The sequence below is a fragment of the Phoxinus phoxinus genome, assembly GCF_949152265.1.
Source record: "Phoxinus phoxinus genome assembly, chromosome: 19".
Lineage (NCBI taxonomy): Eukaryota > Metazoa > Chordata > Actinopteri > Cypriniformes > Leuciscidae > Phoxinus > Phoxinus phoxinus.
Genome location: NC_136894.1, coordinates 24619272 through 24634283, shown reverse-complemented (window position 1 = coordinate 24634283; position 15012 = coordinate 24619272). Strand labels below are relative to the sequence as shown.

The window sequence follows — 15012 nt, the reverse complement described above, 5'->3', positions numbered from 1 at the left end:
GCCGCGATGAACTTGCATTGCTCTGACATGTGTCTTAAAAAATTGCAATGGCAGCAAGGTATTTTGACATCCAGTTGTAGTAAGAGTCACAGTCTTATTACTTGCTAATATTGTTTGATACAGTCAAGTTTTTGACATATACAGTAATGTAAGGTTAAGCTCAAGATATGCTCTTTGCTAACGAGCTATATGCTAGCTATATTAGGATCATAAACCGTGACCAGTGCGCCTCACGTATATAAATATCGTAATTTTTGCGGGGTGACGAGATCTACAGACTAGACAAATATTTTGTTATGCCATGCATTGGTTAGAATGTTCTCCCGAGAAATTTGACCGTTTTCCCTTTTGCTTTTTTTTTTTTGGCCATATCAGCAATTTCAAGATAAATATCCAAGCGACCATGCTGTTGCGCACGAAGGGAGGATTTTGATCGCAAATGATGTGAACGCCGTTCTGGACCTCTATTAAGGTGAGTAGCTTGTTATTTTTTTCTGTTCTTAAACTGCAAATACTCAATAAATAGTTTAATCCAGGTGGTTTATTTATTAGGGCATCAGCTGTCAAAACAAGTGAGGAAAATGCAGTATTTTGATGCGTAACTCGCGAGCTTTGTTTGTTGTTGCCAGAACGTATGGTGTTTAGTAAGTGTTGCGGTATTCTTGAATGAGTTCTGGGTTCACGTCTTCATAGTAAAAGACCAGTTTCATAGAAATGAACCTCCAGTAGCACCTGCGAGTAGATCATCCTCAGTTAACCTCACTCACAATAGGGTTCATTGCACATGTAAATTGCGCGCGCCTTTGCTTGGTTATATATTTCCCATTGGAGCAGATGTCTTGAGTAGCGTAGGAAAGTGTAGAAAGTGGTGTCTGGAGCCTCTGAACCACCTTTGACCTCTGACTCCGCTGTCAAGGAAACCAGAACTAAGCTTCCCGCTGACTGAGTGCTGTTTGAGTGGATAGCCGTGATTTCAGGCATTTAGTTTGTGATCGGAAAAGATTGGGCTAAGACGCATTCTGTTTGAAATATGAGTGCAGATTAATAGCAGATCCCAATGCTTAGCCTGTGTCAGAGAAGTTTAGTTTCGTTTTGTGGTCCTTTCCTATTGCATCTGATGCTAAGTTGCGAGTTGGTAGATAAATAAATCTAAAAGTTGGTCCAAAATAATCGACACTTAAAAATGAATATCATTTTATTAGATAAGAAGTGAAAAAAAGAAATGTAGACACTTTATTGTTGTTAAACGTTAACATTCATAGTTGATGTGCTGAACTACTCTAAACTACACTAAAAAAATCACATTTGAGAACAGTTGGTTAAAAATATTAGCAAAGATGTCTAAATAAGTGAAGTTAACTTAGTGCTAAGAAAAAGTCTAGACATATATTTTTTTTGCAGATGCCACTTGGCTGGATATTGTTTTCTAATGCAATGACATTCAAATGTGGATAGTTCACCATAAAATGAAAATTCTTTCATTTACTCACCCTCAAGTTGTCCCAACCCTATGAGTTTCTGTCTTCTGTTGAACACAAAATATGATATTTTGAAGAATGTTGGTAACCAGAATGTCAGAATTTTCATTTTTGGGTGAATCACATTACATTTTGGGTCAGTATGAAACAAAATTCACCCTATTTTTTCTAAATGCGTGTTATTGATCTTATTGTGACTGATTCATCCATGCATGTTTCATTTAAAAAAAATGTTTTTGAGCTTGTCATTTTTAATCAATGTCTTAACTAGATTTTTCCAGTGAAATGACAGACGTCTTTTCTCGTGACGTATGCCAGACTTCTATAATCATGTCATTCACATAAACCCTGCCCCTTTTATACAATCCTCTGCCAGCTTGCATTCAGATCTGCCTCCATCCAATCAGTAACTGATGAATAGAACTCAGTCCCCGCCCTTTTTTTATTTTTTTGATAATGTTTACCTCAGATGTACATCACAATACGGGAAAAAATGTGTTGATACTCCGGTTGCATCGCAACTTCACTATGCAAATAGTAGCTTAAAAGACTGTTTTGAATAAAAGAAGAAATAACTGCATGTAAAGGGAAGAGTGGGAAATGAGAGGAGATGCTAATTGTTTGCTGTAAGTCATCTACACCATATTTTTATTAACTTTTAGATGCAATTTGCTAGAGTTTTTTCTCATTGCCATCTAAGGCTCACTAAATCTCTCAAACTTCAACTGCTCCACTGTCTCCCAATTTGTCCTGCCGTGTTTTTTGGCTGACTGGAGGTTGTGGCTTTCAGTGCTCATAGAATAAACGAGGGCACATCATTTCATAGTTGAAGAAAGGCTGTCTAAACACACTGAGTTAGTATATATCTCTATGCTGCCAAAACAAGCACAGATTAAAGAGTCATGAATGACAGGTGCTGAAAGAGCGTGTATGGAGAAGGAAGCAGAGGAATTGATGACTTCAGAGTAACATTTTTGTCTGTTGATAAATTCGCTTTGTTATACTGAGACAAATTGCTTTATCCGGTCACACTTTATTTTAGTGTTCATGTTTCCTTGTACTTCCATAAATAACTGAAAAGTAGCTGTAATTATCTATATACTTTGTGTGTCATATTTGGGTAGGCTAACACTTTATTTTACAGTGTCATTGTTACATATGTTACATGAAGTTACTATAACTACAAATTACTACTATAACCAGAAATGATGCATAATTACATGCAACAAACACTAATCCTAACCCTATAGTAAATACATGTAGTTAGTTACTTATTATTACATACTCTGTACTTAAATGTATAATTACAGTGTAACAAAGACGCCTTAAAATTAAGTTTAACCCATTTTTATTAGTGCAATTATACATAGTTCTCATTGTTATTAGTATAGTGATTAACTATAGTAATGTGTAATATTTGTAACACAACTAGTGTAAAATAAAGTGTTTTAGTTGGTTTGTTTTATTTATTTTGTTCTGGTAGCTCAACTGGTAGAGTATGACGCGTGCAACGGCAAGAGCATGTGATTCCTATAGCATCAGATAGCCTACATAAATGTAAAAGTGTTGGATTATTAGCAAACGATAGCTTGCTGCAATTCTGTCCAGCTTTCCCTCAAGACGTTTCCCGCAGCCATTTTACAATACAAGGTAGCATTTATTTTTGGCATCTTCTCCGCAAAGAGAGGAGGGACAAGAGAGCGAATAACACAGTAACGAGAAGCGGAGTACGACCCAGAGCGCTTAGGAAATAGGGGAATGATTGTCACTAAGGGAGGGACGGACCAGGGAAAAAAAGACGGAGGGAGGGTGTGCTAGGGAAATGTGTTTTCGATTAGCAGAAGCACAACGGCTCTAGTTTGACCGCTGTACTGTTAGATTTCCAAGTGAGTGTGGGAGACTGAATGAGTGAGAGGACGAAGAGAGTGACAGAATGGGGTGAAAGGGTAGGTCGGACACAGAACAAGCGAGGTGTGATTTTTGGAGCACCATGTGTGTAACGAGAAGGAGCGAATACAAGAGTGTTTAAGTGAAATGGGGTGAGTAATTATAGTAAACATAGAGAAGTCGGAGTAGAGAGAAGGAAGGCATGACTCCAAGTTCTGTAGCCAGATTATAGTTGTGGTGATTTCACAGAAAACAACTCTCTCAATATAAAAGACCACCACTAATGAAACAACACTCCGTAAAACGGCTCTCTGAGCTTTTTCTCGTGCCAAGCTCTAAACGGCCGTAACCGTACATGTAGCGTTCCAATGACCTAGTCGTTCTTAATAGACTTGTGTAATATTTAAACCATCACTCTCAGTGGGGCATAAAGAAACTGTCCACTTCGGTCGCTCTGCCCTCTCTTTTTCCTTTTCTTTCCCGGCCTTTCATTCACTCTCTGTGCTTTTCTGACTAGAAGTCATAAAAAGGGCTCGGAAAGGTGACTGGATCCTCTGTCTCCCAGAGGACCTTTTATGCTGAGGTCACCGCTCGGTCTCGCCTCCCAATGACTTGACCCTCAGAAAGCACCTGTGGCTGGCGCGGTACTAAATTACTCAGTGGCCTTTTGTTTTGGAGGTGTGTTAGGGGCAAAAGGTTACTTTTGTCAAGCCCCCAGTACTTTTTTGTGCATTCCCAAAAAGTTTTATATTATCCATGTAAAATTGTGCTTGAGATAATAAAACTCATTTATTTGAATATGAAGCGTTGCAGTTGTAAAAAAAGTTTTCTTCAAAAGCCTCAATGATTCATACACATATTACTGAAATGTGTTTAGTTTATAAAATAAATTTGTTTCAGCTTTATGTCTGGCAACATAGGTTATCAATTCAGAGCCACCAATAATCAAATGCCTGAGTCAGTCCTTTCTATGTCCTTAGTTTGATCATTCAAAGTCATATTTGTGGTGGTAGTGATCCATGTTTGCAAAGCCATTCTGTGTTAATAATTAAATTAAAGGTTAACGCTGTCTTAGACGTGTGGGTTATTTGTCTTTTGGTCATAACACCCCCTCTGTTTATATCTCCACAGCTTGAAGGTGAGAGAGCTGGGCACTTGGCAAGGGACAACATTGCTTCAACCCAACAAGGATTTATTTCCGACCTCTGCTACACTCCCCTTCCCCTTCCCCTCTATTCAACTTCCTTCCTCCTACCTGACATCTGGAAAGTCCTCCTGTACCTATACCTGCAAGTAAGAACATCCTGTCCCCCTCAAGCCCCCCTTGTTCCCCAAATCACCAATGGATCAGAGGACACAGGGGGGGCCCTCTACGCCACCTCCGCTCCCTGCCAATGCCCCCCCAACAGAACGTGAGAAGGAAGGAGTAGGAGGGAAGAAGGACGATGAAGAGGAGAAGAAGAAACGTGAGAAACCAAGAGATGGAGCACAGAGTGAAACTTGTGGTGCTGAAAGTGGGACTAGTGACCAGCAACAACAACAGCAACCCACACAGTTCTCAGTCAAAGAAACCAGTTACTCTGAGGGCAACGTCAAACTCAAAATAGGCCTGCAGGCCAAACGCATGAAGAAGCCACCTAAGATCCTTGAGAACTATGTCTGTCGGCCAGCCTTCCGAGCCACTGTAAGACATAGTGGAGGCAGAGGCGCAGGGCGTGGTAATCGTGGAGCTGGAGCCATTGATGGGAGCAACCACACTTCTAGCCCAAGTCATGGAAAAGAAGGAGAGAAAAGCCCCTCTGTCAACCGAGGAGCACCTCTATCATCTACTGCTCCTGCTGCTACATCTCCCTCGCCTTCTCTTCCTCCTCCGCCTGTTTCAACCAGCCAAGTCACTCCTGTGAATGGAAGTGCTCCAGCAAAAAGGGTAAGGTTGTTTAACTTCTCATGCAGCATTTCTTAGATGTCTAAGAAATTGTAAACAATGAAACGGACTAGCTGAAATTACATAACAAGCATCCAGTACAACAAACCAACAGGGATAAGGGATAGGGAAACTCAAATATCCCTCTCACTACACTTTCCTTTCACTAAACTGTGGTTTCATCAGATAAATAAGCTTTGCTCACTCTTCTCTCTTTCAGTCACCTTTTCAACTTTCAGTCACCTTTTCAACTTTTTTTTTTTTTTTTCCTTTTCCTCATTTCTCTGTTAACTATGCTTTTCTGTTTGACCCAGAGTACTTTGTTGTTCACTCTTAGATTTTGTTTCTCCAACTTTGTCTCAACTCTGTCCTAATGTCTTTTTAACCCTGCTTCTATTTCTCTATTTCGCGCACATCTTCCTTCTCCCGCCTCTCTCTCTGCTGTCCTGCTGCTGTATAATTGATTTGAAAGAAGAAAATAAACAAGTAAAAATGGTCCAATATTCAATTAATGAACAGGAATTTTAGTGGCATAAAAAAAAGCAATTTTTCTTATTGCTTGGAGAAATCCAGCACAGTTAATAATGCATCATTGTGTTCCATGATTTTCCATATTACATTGAATTAAATGTATGTAACAGTGTTTCTGTGACTGAGTATTTTCTTCTTTATACACATAGGGTCCCCCAAAACTTGCCTGTAAGTCCGAGGGAAAAGCTGATGTAAAATCTGTTGCTTCTTCAGAGAGACCCCTTAACCTTCATCGCCCCATGACAGAAAGCAAATCACACTCCTCTGGAAAGAAAATCCATGTTCCACAAACCAACTCCCCCGCCCCATCGCCACCAACAATGCCCCCAGCTGCCACATCGCAACAGGAACCCAAAACAGATGGGATCTTAAAATCTTCTCAGTACAATTTTTCTGAGGGGCAAAAGGAACAAGAAAGAGGAATTTCTGCCTGGGGTGCCCCTACTGTGACCGAGAAGCTTGCTCAGCTCATTGCTACATGCCCACCTTCAAAGTGCCCAAAGCCTAAAGCCCGGAAGGTGTCGCCAGCACCAGCACACAGTAGCTCACCTCCCTTAATTTCTAATCTGCAGCGCCCTGAACGGGCTATGGCAAATAGGAACACCTATTCCAGGGCGGTGCACCTTGCCCCACCACCACCTGTTTCACGGCCCCCAGGTCGCCCATACGGTTCCAAAAACAAAGACAGTATCCTGGAAAAATTTTCTGGCACCTCTAGAAAAGAGGAATCAGATGGACTTTCAAAAGGTGTCACCAATAGCAACAGCAGCACAACCACCACCACCACTAGTACTGTTCTGTCTCAAAACAATAGTCGTTTGACAACGACATCCACAAATGATAGCACTGACAACAGTACCACCAATGGATTAAAATCTCGTCTTGGGCATTGCCCATCTCATTCTTCCTCCACGGCTTCTCTTTCTTCACCAATATTTTCCTCTTCCTCATCCTCCTCCTTAGAGAGAATAGGAAGTACAGGATGTCACATAGGTTTGCCAGGCTCCCTAGCCTCATGCCCTAGAGCAAGCCCCTCCCGAATAGAGGAGTTTACTGAGAAAGACAAAGAGCGTGACCGTGACAAAGACACGGACAGTCCCAGAGATTTGAGTAAGGGCTCCACACCAGCCATGGCAGGGAAGCAAGATGCTAAAGAAAGGTGTCCTTTGTCAGCTCCTCGAAGTGAGAGGGGTAAATACAGTGAGCTCTCAAGCCCAGTCAAACGTAGTCCCAATCAGGAAAGTCGTGTTAGTGGGGTACCAAGTCCTGCTGAGTCCACCAAATGCACTATTTCACCTTCATACCCTTCTGGTGCCAGCAGGAGCCCAACACCACTATGCGATGACATTGGGCCTGCATCTCCTGCATCACCAACTGAGCAGGATTCAAAGCCTCTTAAGAAGCGGCGGGGACGGCGACCTCGCTGGACGAAGGCGGTGAATCGAACCCACAAGTCTTTACTTGAGGCTGCTTCTAACCATCAGAAACTCGCCACACCAATGCCCTTAGGGCTTTCATCCCTATCCCCTGTTCGGCGTCCTGTGGGACGGCCTCCCAATTCTAATCTCATGCCCCCTGTTGTTTCAGACCTTTTTGAATCTTCACCCAAGAAGAGGGGACGCCCCAAGAACAAAATGCCTCGGTTAGATGCACCAGCACGTGGCCGCACCCCAAACAAACTGGCACCCTCAAAAGTCTACTCCAGTCTGCTCAAATCTAAAGAAGAGCAGGATCCCCCTGTTTTGCACCCTGAAGTGGACTTTAATCCACCTAAACCCATGGCTAGAAAGCGAGGGCGCCCCAAGCGCTTACCTCCAACCCTTCCACAAGAAACCCAGCCCCCAACACTTGCTCCTGAGTCAGGGGATGCTTCAGTAGGTGAAAAACCTTTTCGTAATAAGGGCAATGGGCAGCTCATCATGAAGACCATCATAGGTAAAATCAATAAAATGAAGACAGTAAAACGAAAGAGGCTCCTCAGCCAAATACTGCTTGGGCCGAAACCAGGGACTGAGCAGGAAGGCTCCAGAAACAGTGGGCCACCAGGAACTCCGGCTGCTACAAAACCACAGTCTCTGTCGTCACTTGCTGCTACATTTGGAGGCAAATTAGGGCCGCAAATCAATGTTAGCAAAAAGGGGACAATATATATGGGGAAAAGGAGGGGTCGTAAGCCAAAATCATCAGGTAATCTCTCCCCAGGTGCCCCCACACCCCCTCCGGAACCGTTCTTGTCGCCAAACACTTCTTCCCCACTCCATCATCACCAATCGCAGACCTTGCAAAACCAGCAACACCAGTTGCCTCCGTCTGAGGTGTTCCCTTCCCCATCACTCTCACAATCAAGTGGAGGTCAAAGTCCCATTAGCGATGCTAGCTTTGTTGAGCCTGGCTCAGTGCATTTCTCATCCCACCCACACTGCAGCCATTCCCATCAGGGCCACCACTCATTCTCCTTTCCCCCACCTACTTTTTCAGCCCCGTCTGCTCGCACTGTAGGGAGCTCCACATCATCCACAGCACACCCATCTCAAAAGAAGTCTTCTTGCCGGGGTTACCACCATCACCACCACCACTACCGGCAACACTACCATTATCGAAAGTTTTCTCCTCCAAGACCGCTATTGCCCACGTCTCCTGCTCCTCTGAGTGAGCTGAAGGAGGCCACACCTTCCCCAGTCAGTGAATCGCACAGCGAAGAGACGGTACCCAGTGACAGTGGCATTGGAACAGACAACAACAGCACCTCGGACCGTGGAGAAAAGGCTGGTTGTGCAAGTGGCTTAGCTGGTGTAGGGGTCTCGCAGGGTATGGCAAGTGGACTCTTAATGCCTGGTGTCATAGGTCCAGCCATGGGAGCGGGAATGGGCATTTCTGCAAGAGGAAGGAGACGGCATTCATCTTCAGTTCTCTTGGAACGTCCGTCACCTACACCCTCTCCACTTGGAGCGAGGGCATCACCTGACCCAAGAAGACAGCACCCAGCTGCCCCATCATCTGCTTTGGTTGGACATAAAGAGAAGCACAAGCATAAGTGCAAGCGTCGTGCACATGGCTGCCCTAGCTATGACAAAATAAAAAGGCAAAAGCGCAAACGCAAGAAGAAGTACCTGCAGCTCCGGACACGCCGACAAGACCCAGACTTTTTGGCTGATTTAGATGAGATCTGTGTTCAGCTCAGTGATATACGAATTGCTCATCGCACACCTACACTTCGTTTGGGTAGCAGCTTGGGTCTGGGGGCTGGGGCAGCAGGACCGGCCCGTGGGTCTGGCTTGGGAAGTGCCAGAGCCAGCAGCAGCCTTGGAGGTGGAACCAACCCACCACCCCATCACTATCTACATAGAGACCTCTTGCCCACCATCTTCAGGATAAACTTTAGTGGATATTATTCGCCCCACCCAGCCTACCCATGTGATTCACTTCATTATGTCCGTAAGCCAGATCTTAAAAAGAAAAGAGGGCGACCACCTAAGCTCAGAGAATCTATATCAGAAGTACCGTTTGTACCTGGGTTAGGCTTTCCCCTGTCTAGCGGTGGTTTCTATCACCCTTCTTATGGTGTCCCATATTCTTCTGCCCCACTGGGACTTGGCTACTATCGGGGTTATACCCCAGCAAGTGCCCTATACCCCCACCCCCATCACCAGACTCCCCACTCTGGCCCATCCCATCATGTTCATTCCCCCTCTTTTCCTCCACCTCCTCCCCCTTCTTATGTCCATCATCATCACCCATCCCACCTGCTTCTTAACCCCTCCAAATTTCACAAGAAGAAACATAAGCTGCTTAGGCAGGAATATCTAGGTGGTGGTCGTTCATCAGTACTCTATCCTGCCATGTCGTCTGAGCTGTCATTTGGCTGGCACCACAAACACAAGCATAGACACAAGCACCGTGATCGCTGTGGAGAAGAGGAGGGTGATGATGGTGGTGGAGTTGTTGGTAGTATAGGTGGCAGAAGTGGAGGAGGTGAGGGGTTGGGAGTCGGAAGAGGGGAGCGGGGGAGTGTAGAGTCCCTTCAGCGCTGCCGGTTTGGGCGAGATGGCTCTGCTGACTCCAGTGCTAACAAACAGGCAGCTTCTGCCAACTCTCCTTCCTCTTCCTCCTCATCTTCTGCAGAACGGTACAAGCGTAAAGAGGCCTCTTTGTCTTGTCTTGGGCCTTCACGACTGTCTTTGGGCAGCACGAGCCGGGGACATCATCCTGTTGACTCCTGGTTTAGAATGGGAAGTTCTGATACTGATTACTCCAAACTCTGTAGAAACCAGTCCCTTTCTGGGTCTGGTGCATTCTCTGAAGGACATGCGCAAAATACAGTGGAGTGCTCAGAGAGTGACGAGGAAGATGCTGCTTCCCCCATTGAGGAGGCAGAAACCAGCCACCACACCAACTTGTTTGCATCTGCACTATCTCGAACTTCACTCAAGGGGAGTAGAAGCAAAAAAGGTGGAACATCAGAGAGCCCCAGTCTTTCACGTATGGACCGGACTGTGAGAAGAGATCGTTCCACATCTGCAGAGAGGAGAGAGATGGGTAAGTGAAAAATCTTATGAACTAATGCTGATATTGAGAAGCCTATTAAACTTATAAACCATAATCGTAGCGCAAAAGTATTACATTACATACATGTTCAGTAATGTCCTTGCTTTTTTTTTTTTTTTACATGTTGTTTTCAACAGACTGAATGCAAATATGAGCCTCCTGATGTAACCCAAATTTAGTGTGACATTGTCAAGGTTGCAGAATTAATGCAGTAAAATGTTGTCACTCTCCAAATATAGCTTTACCTCAGCGTCCTCCATATTTCTGTGCTAAAATTTTATTGGACGTCACTTGCTTCAGTGCATGCTGCAAATTTATGATTAGTCTTCAGTACTTCCTGTCAGTGGTCTGTATTGATTTCAAGGCCTGGTCATCACATCAAAAGCATTTTGCATGACCTTTTTAAAGCGGTTAATACAAGAATATTCAAAGCTGCAGCTTGTAGTTAAAGGTCCTACAATACATACTACCAAGTATATACTCAGAATGGCTTGTTGCAACATCACTTCTTCTGCACTCCAATTGCAGTGGGATTCCAAATAGGCTACTTGCATATACAGACCTGGGGCTAAATTTCTTCACACTCGCATATAAACACCTGCTCAAATGTTACAGTATTACTGAACCAGGTAAAACAGAGCAGTTTTCATAACAATGCAGCTTCTCAGTCATGCTGGGATGGATGGGCAGTGTGTTTGTGTTTATATGAATGCATAGAGAGGGTCCCTAGTGAGACAGCAAAGTGTAGTATGTAATCCAGGATTAGAGCTAAGGACATGAGGTCATCCACCGGTCATTGACTGCATCATTAATTCACGGTTGCAGTGAGAGCAAGAAACTGATGTGAAAGAGTAAAAGAGGAGGATTAAAGGCTAGAGGAAAATGGGACTGATAAAAAAGACTAAGGCTGTGAATAAGATGTGATTGGAAGGAAGAGTTAGCCTAGTTGATGAATTGGTGCCCATATATAGTTAGTGGTGCTTGCTAAGGTAGTCATTAATATGTGATTTGAGCAAAAAGCTAACCATAAGTATTAAACTGACTTGTAACTCGTCTCACACAGGAATTGTGGAAAAAAGACTGATAGAACGATAAGATGAATAGAACATAATAGACTAGACTGTGTTGAAAGTGAGTTAGACTGAGATTAAGTTAATTAAAGGGATAATGGAGGATAGAGGAAACACAGTTAATGAGGCCCTGCACACATGAATAGATGATGCTGCTTTTTTGCTGAATCTGTGAGATGATTCTTTTCTTCTACATCAGAATTTGGCCATTGGGAGATAAATTGGATTACAGATGGTGTAGAAAAGATGATCAAGTCCCCATTCTGTTATTTGCCTGTTAATAAACTTGTTCTAAATAAAGATAATAATCGAATCACGAATTTCAGAGTTTAGCTTAGTCAGTGGCTGGATGCAGTTTTCTGTGTTGAATGTTGCTCAGCGTTCAAATGATACAAAATTAGCCAGTCAGTAATAGTCATTTGGTATATATGTGTGGGTGCTCTTTATTTATTTATTTACATTTATTTTATTTTATCCTTTGTTTTCATTATAATTGTCTTTGTTGACTATGAAATAGGGATTTGCATTTAGTCATTTTAACTGCTCGATTTCTTGACATACATGCTGTGGGACCTTGGATGATAGACTGAGTTCTGTGACTTGTTTAATTGTTTGGCAAATAAGTTTCAGCCACTCAACTCTCCTTTTGGTTTAATCTCATAGGGAATGTGTCTGGCATGCAGAACCGAGGTGGTCAATCCAATGTTCCTGAAGTCTCTGAGGGTCCCCATCATCGGCACCACCACCCTCCTCTATCCCTCTCGCACTCTTCCTCTTGCCTTTCTCATTGCACTCTTGACCAGCCTGGAAGTGCCGCAGCCCTCCGGCCCACCAGTCGCCAGGCTAGTCCCTCCACATGCTCCTCCCAGCCTGCATGCGGCCTTGACTCCCCCCCTTCGCATCACTCCCATCGGCCCCCTCCCAAAAACAACCTGCACCATGTCAACAAGATCCTCCGTGCAAAGAAGCTCCAGAGGCAAGCACGCACAGGAAACAACGTAGTGAAAAAACGGGGTCCGGGCCGTCCCCGTAAGTACCCGCTGCCCTCGCCTCCCCCATCCCCATCACCACAGGCATCTGAACAGGAGAACCACCCGTTACCTGAAAGGCACAGAGGAAGTGTGCTCTGGGAGGGAGACACCGTGGTTGATGTCATTGAGTCTGTAGTGCAGAGCCAGCGCAGAAAGGGACGCAAGCGGAAACGCTGGGAGAGGGAGACAGAAGGAGGCGATGAGGAAGAAGAGGAACCGGAGGAGGAAAGAGAGCCGGAAGAAGAAGAAGAAGAAGAACGGTCAGCTGCTAGAGAGGAGGATGTGATGCCGAGAGTTAGAACAGAAGGAGGGAGGGAATGGTTGACGCAGGAAGAAATGCATTGTTTTCGCAGGTATGCAGTACGATTATTTTTTTTAAGAAATTAATACTTTTTTAGCAAGGATGCATTAAATTGACCAAAAGTGACAGTAAAGACATTTAATGTTACTAATGATTTCTTTTTGAAATAGATGCTGTTCTTTTGAACTTTCAATTCATCAAAGAATCTTGACTTTTTTTTATCAGTTTCCTGAATTTTAGTTTAAAATCAACATGAAATATATAATAATTGGCCAATCTACTTTCTGGCTCCATGTCGTGGTCAAAAAGCTCCCCAAAAATGCAGATGGTATTTTTCATTATTTTTACTTAATCTCATTATATATAATTGTTTTTTATTTGCAGTGCACTGGAGGGAAAACCTGATAGCCAGTCCTCCCCAGAGTGCGCAGGCCCTACTACTGTGGAACAAGCCCCAACCCCATCAGTGACCACTCAACGGGAAAAGAGAGTTGCTAGACCACCCAAAAAGAAATTTCAAAAGGCGGGGCTTTACTCTGACGTGTACAAGACTGATGAGTAAGGGTGAACATGTTCAGCAAGCCCGTTTTATAATCTAACATTCATCTCCCAGGTAAATAAAAGTAACCTTTCTGCATTTCCCCATCAGTCCTCGCAGTCAGCTGCTACAGCTAAAGAAGGAGAAGTTAGAATACACTCCAGGTGAACATGAGTATGGCCTTCTACCTGCTCCCATTCATGTTGGTGAGTTTTTCCTTTATGCTGACTTAGTTTAGCACAATGTCTAATTGCTGTTTAGTCGACAGTAGGATTTTCGACATAACATTTTTAAATAACTATTATATAAACAAATACGCTTGTGGACTTGTATTGGTAAACAGCTTTCATTGTCATTCCTAACCAGTTTATTATGTATGGCCTCATGGGCAATCAGGCTGATTAGTTATGGTCTATGAGTTATGAGGTGATTCGTTGATTCAATATTGGAGTGGGGCAGCCTCAATTTAAAGGACAAAGCGACTGAACTAATAACTGCAATTTGTCTTTGGTGTTTGTCCAGGGAAATACTTGAGACAGAAACGCATTGATTTCCAGCTGCCTTATGACATCCTGTGGCTTTGGAAACATGATCAGGTAGCTCCTTAAAACCACATCTTTCCTTGAGTTGACTGCTGCATTTGTCATTTATGTTTTTTGCTGCAAAAATAATTGTATTCAGTATTTTAATTCAGTCATAAACATCCTTAACACAAGATACATTGTAATCTTAACCTTATCTTAACTTGTAAGATAAGACTTGTTTTCAGAGAATATATCTCATAAGCATAAATCTAACAATAATTAGTGAGGTTTATGAACAAATTATTTGCCAAAGGGTTATAAAATTAAAATTAATTCAGGATATATTTTCTAAAAACAAGTTTTAATATTTAAATAGATTTTTAGCAGTTTAATGTCTGAATACTTGCAAAAATCTTTCTAATAAAAGATTAATCTTTGTAGCTCCACAAGAGACCTGATGTGCCTCTCTACAAGAAGATCAGATCCAGTAAGCACATTTTTATTGTTTTGATCACTGCCCAGAACATGCATCTGTTTCCATAAATATACTGATTTTCAGGACTGGAAGTTGTTGATTTTCAGGACTGCTCTCATTTTTGTATTGTCTTTTGTGTGCATGCTTGCAGATGATTAAGAGTAACGCATTCATATTTTTTCAATTAGATGTCTATGTGGATGTGAAGCCTCTTTCTGGCTATGAAGCCACTACTTGTAACTGCAGGGCGCCTGAAGACCACGGCGAGAGGGGGTGTCAGGACGACTGTCTAAACAGGTAACGGCAATTAAATACTTATTTTTGGACCAGTCTTAAGAGGCTTACATCATCTTCTATGCACACTCATTAGTGCAATTGTAGTTCATAATGTGGATCCCATTTGTTTCTCATCTCTCTCTGTCTCAGGATGATCTTTGCTGAGTGTTCTCCAAGTACATGTCCGAGTGGTGATCAGTGTGATAACCAGCATATCCAGAAGCATGATTGGGTCCAGTGCCTTGAGCGTTTCCGAGCTGAGGGGAAGGGCTGGGGGATCCGCACCAAGCAGCCCCTACGCTCCGGCCAATTCATCATCGAGTACTTGGGAGAGGTGGTCAGCGAACATGAGTTCAGGTTAGCCGCATTTTGGCTGTAAACCACAAAAATGAGACACAGACCTCAACTAGTTTGAACGTGCTAAAATTTGGT

The 15012-nt window shown here is 43.3% G+C and overlaps 1 protein-coding gene across 2 annotated transcripts in view; it reads left to right on the top strand.

The window, feature by feature from the left end:
• Nucleotides 1-15012, top strand: part of ash1l (ash1 (absent, small, or homeotic)-like) — a 29477-nt gene that overhangs the window by 636 nt on the left and 13829 nt on the right. For both annotated transcript variants that reach the window (XM_079590636.1, XM_079590637.1), the window contains exons 2-11: nucleotides 376-472; nucleotides 4497-5292; nucleotides 5970-10356; nucleotides 12099-12819; nucleotides 13152-13325; nucleotides 13417-13511; nucleotides 13828-13901; nucleotides 14271-14316; nucleotides 14493-14601; nucleotides 14731-14937. In XM_079590636.1, coding sequence (XP_079446762.1) covers nucleotides 4708-5292; nucleotides 5970-10356; nucleotides 12099-12819; nucleotides 13152-13325; nucleotides 13417-13511; nucleotides 13828-13901; nucleotides 14271-14316; nucleotides 14493-14601; nucleotides 14731-14937 — 6398 coding nt within the window. In that variant the 5' untranslated portion in view covers nucleotides 376-472; nucleotides 4497-4707. The remainder of the gene's footprint in view (nucleotides 1-375; nucleotides 473-4496; nucleotides 5293-5969; nucleotides 10357-12098; nucleotides 12820-13151; nucleotides 13326-13416; nucleotides 13512-13827; nucleotides 13902-14270; nucleotides 14317-14492; nucleotides 14602-14730; nucleotides 14938-15012) is intronic.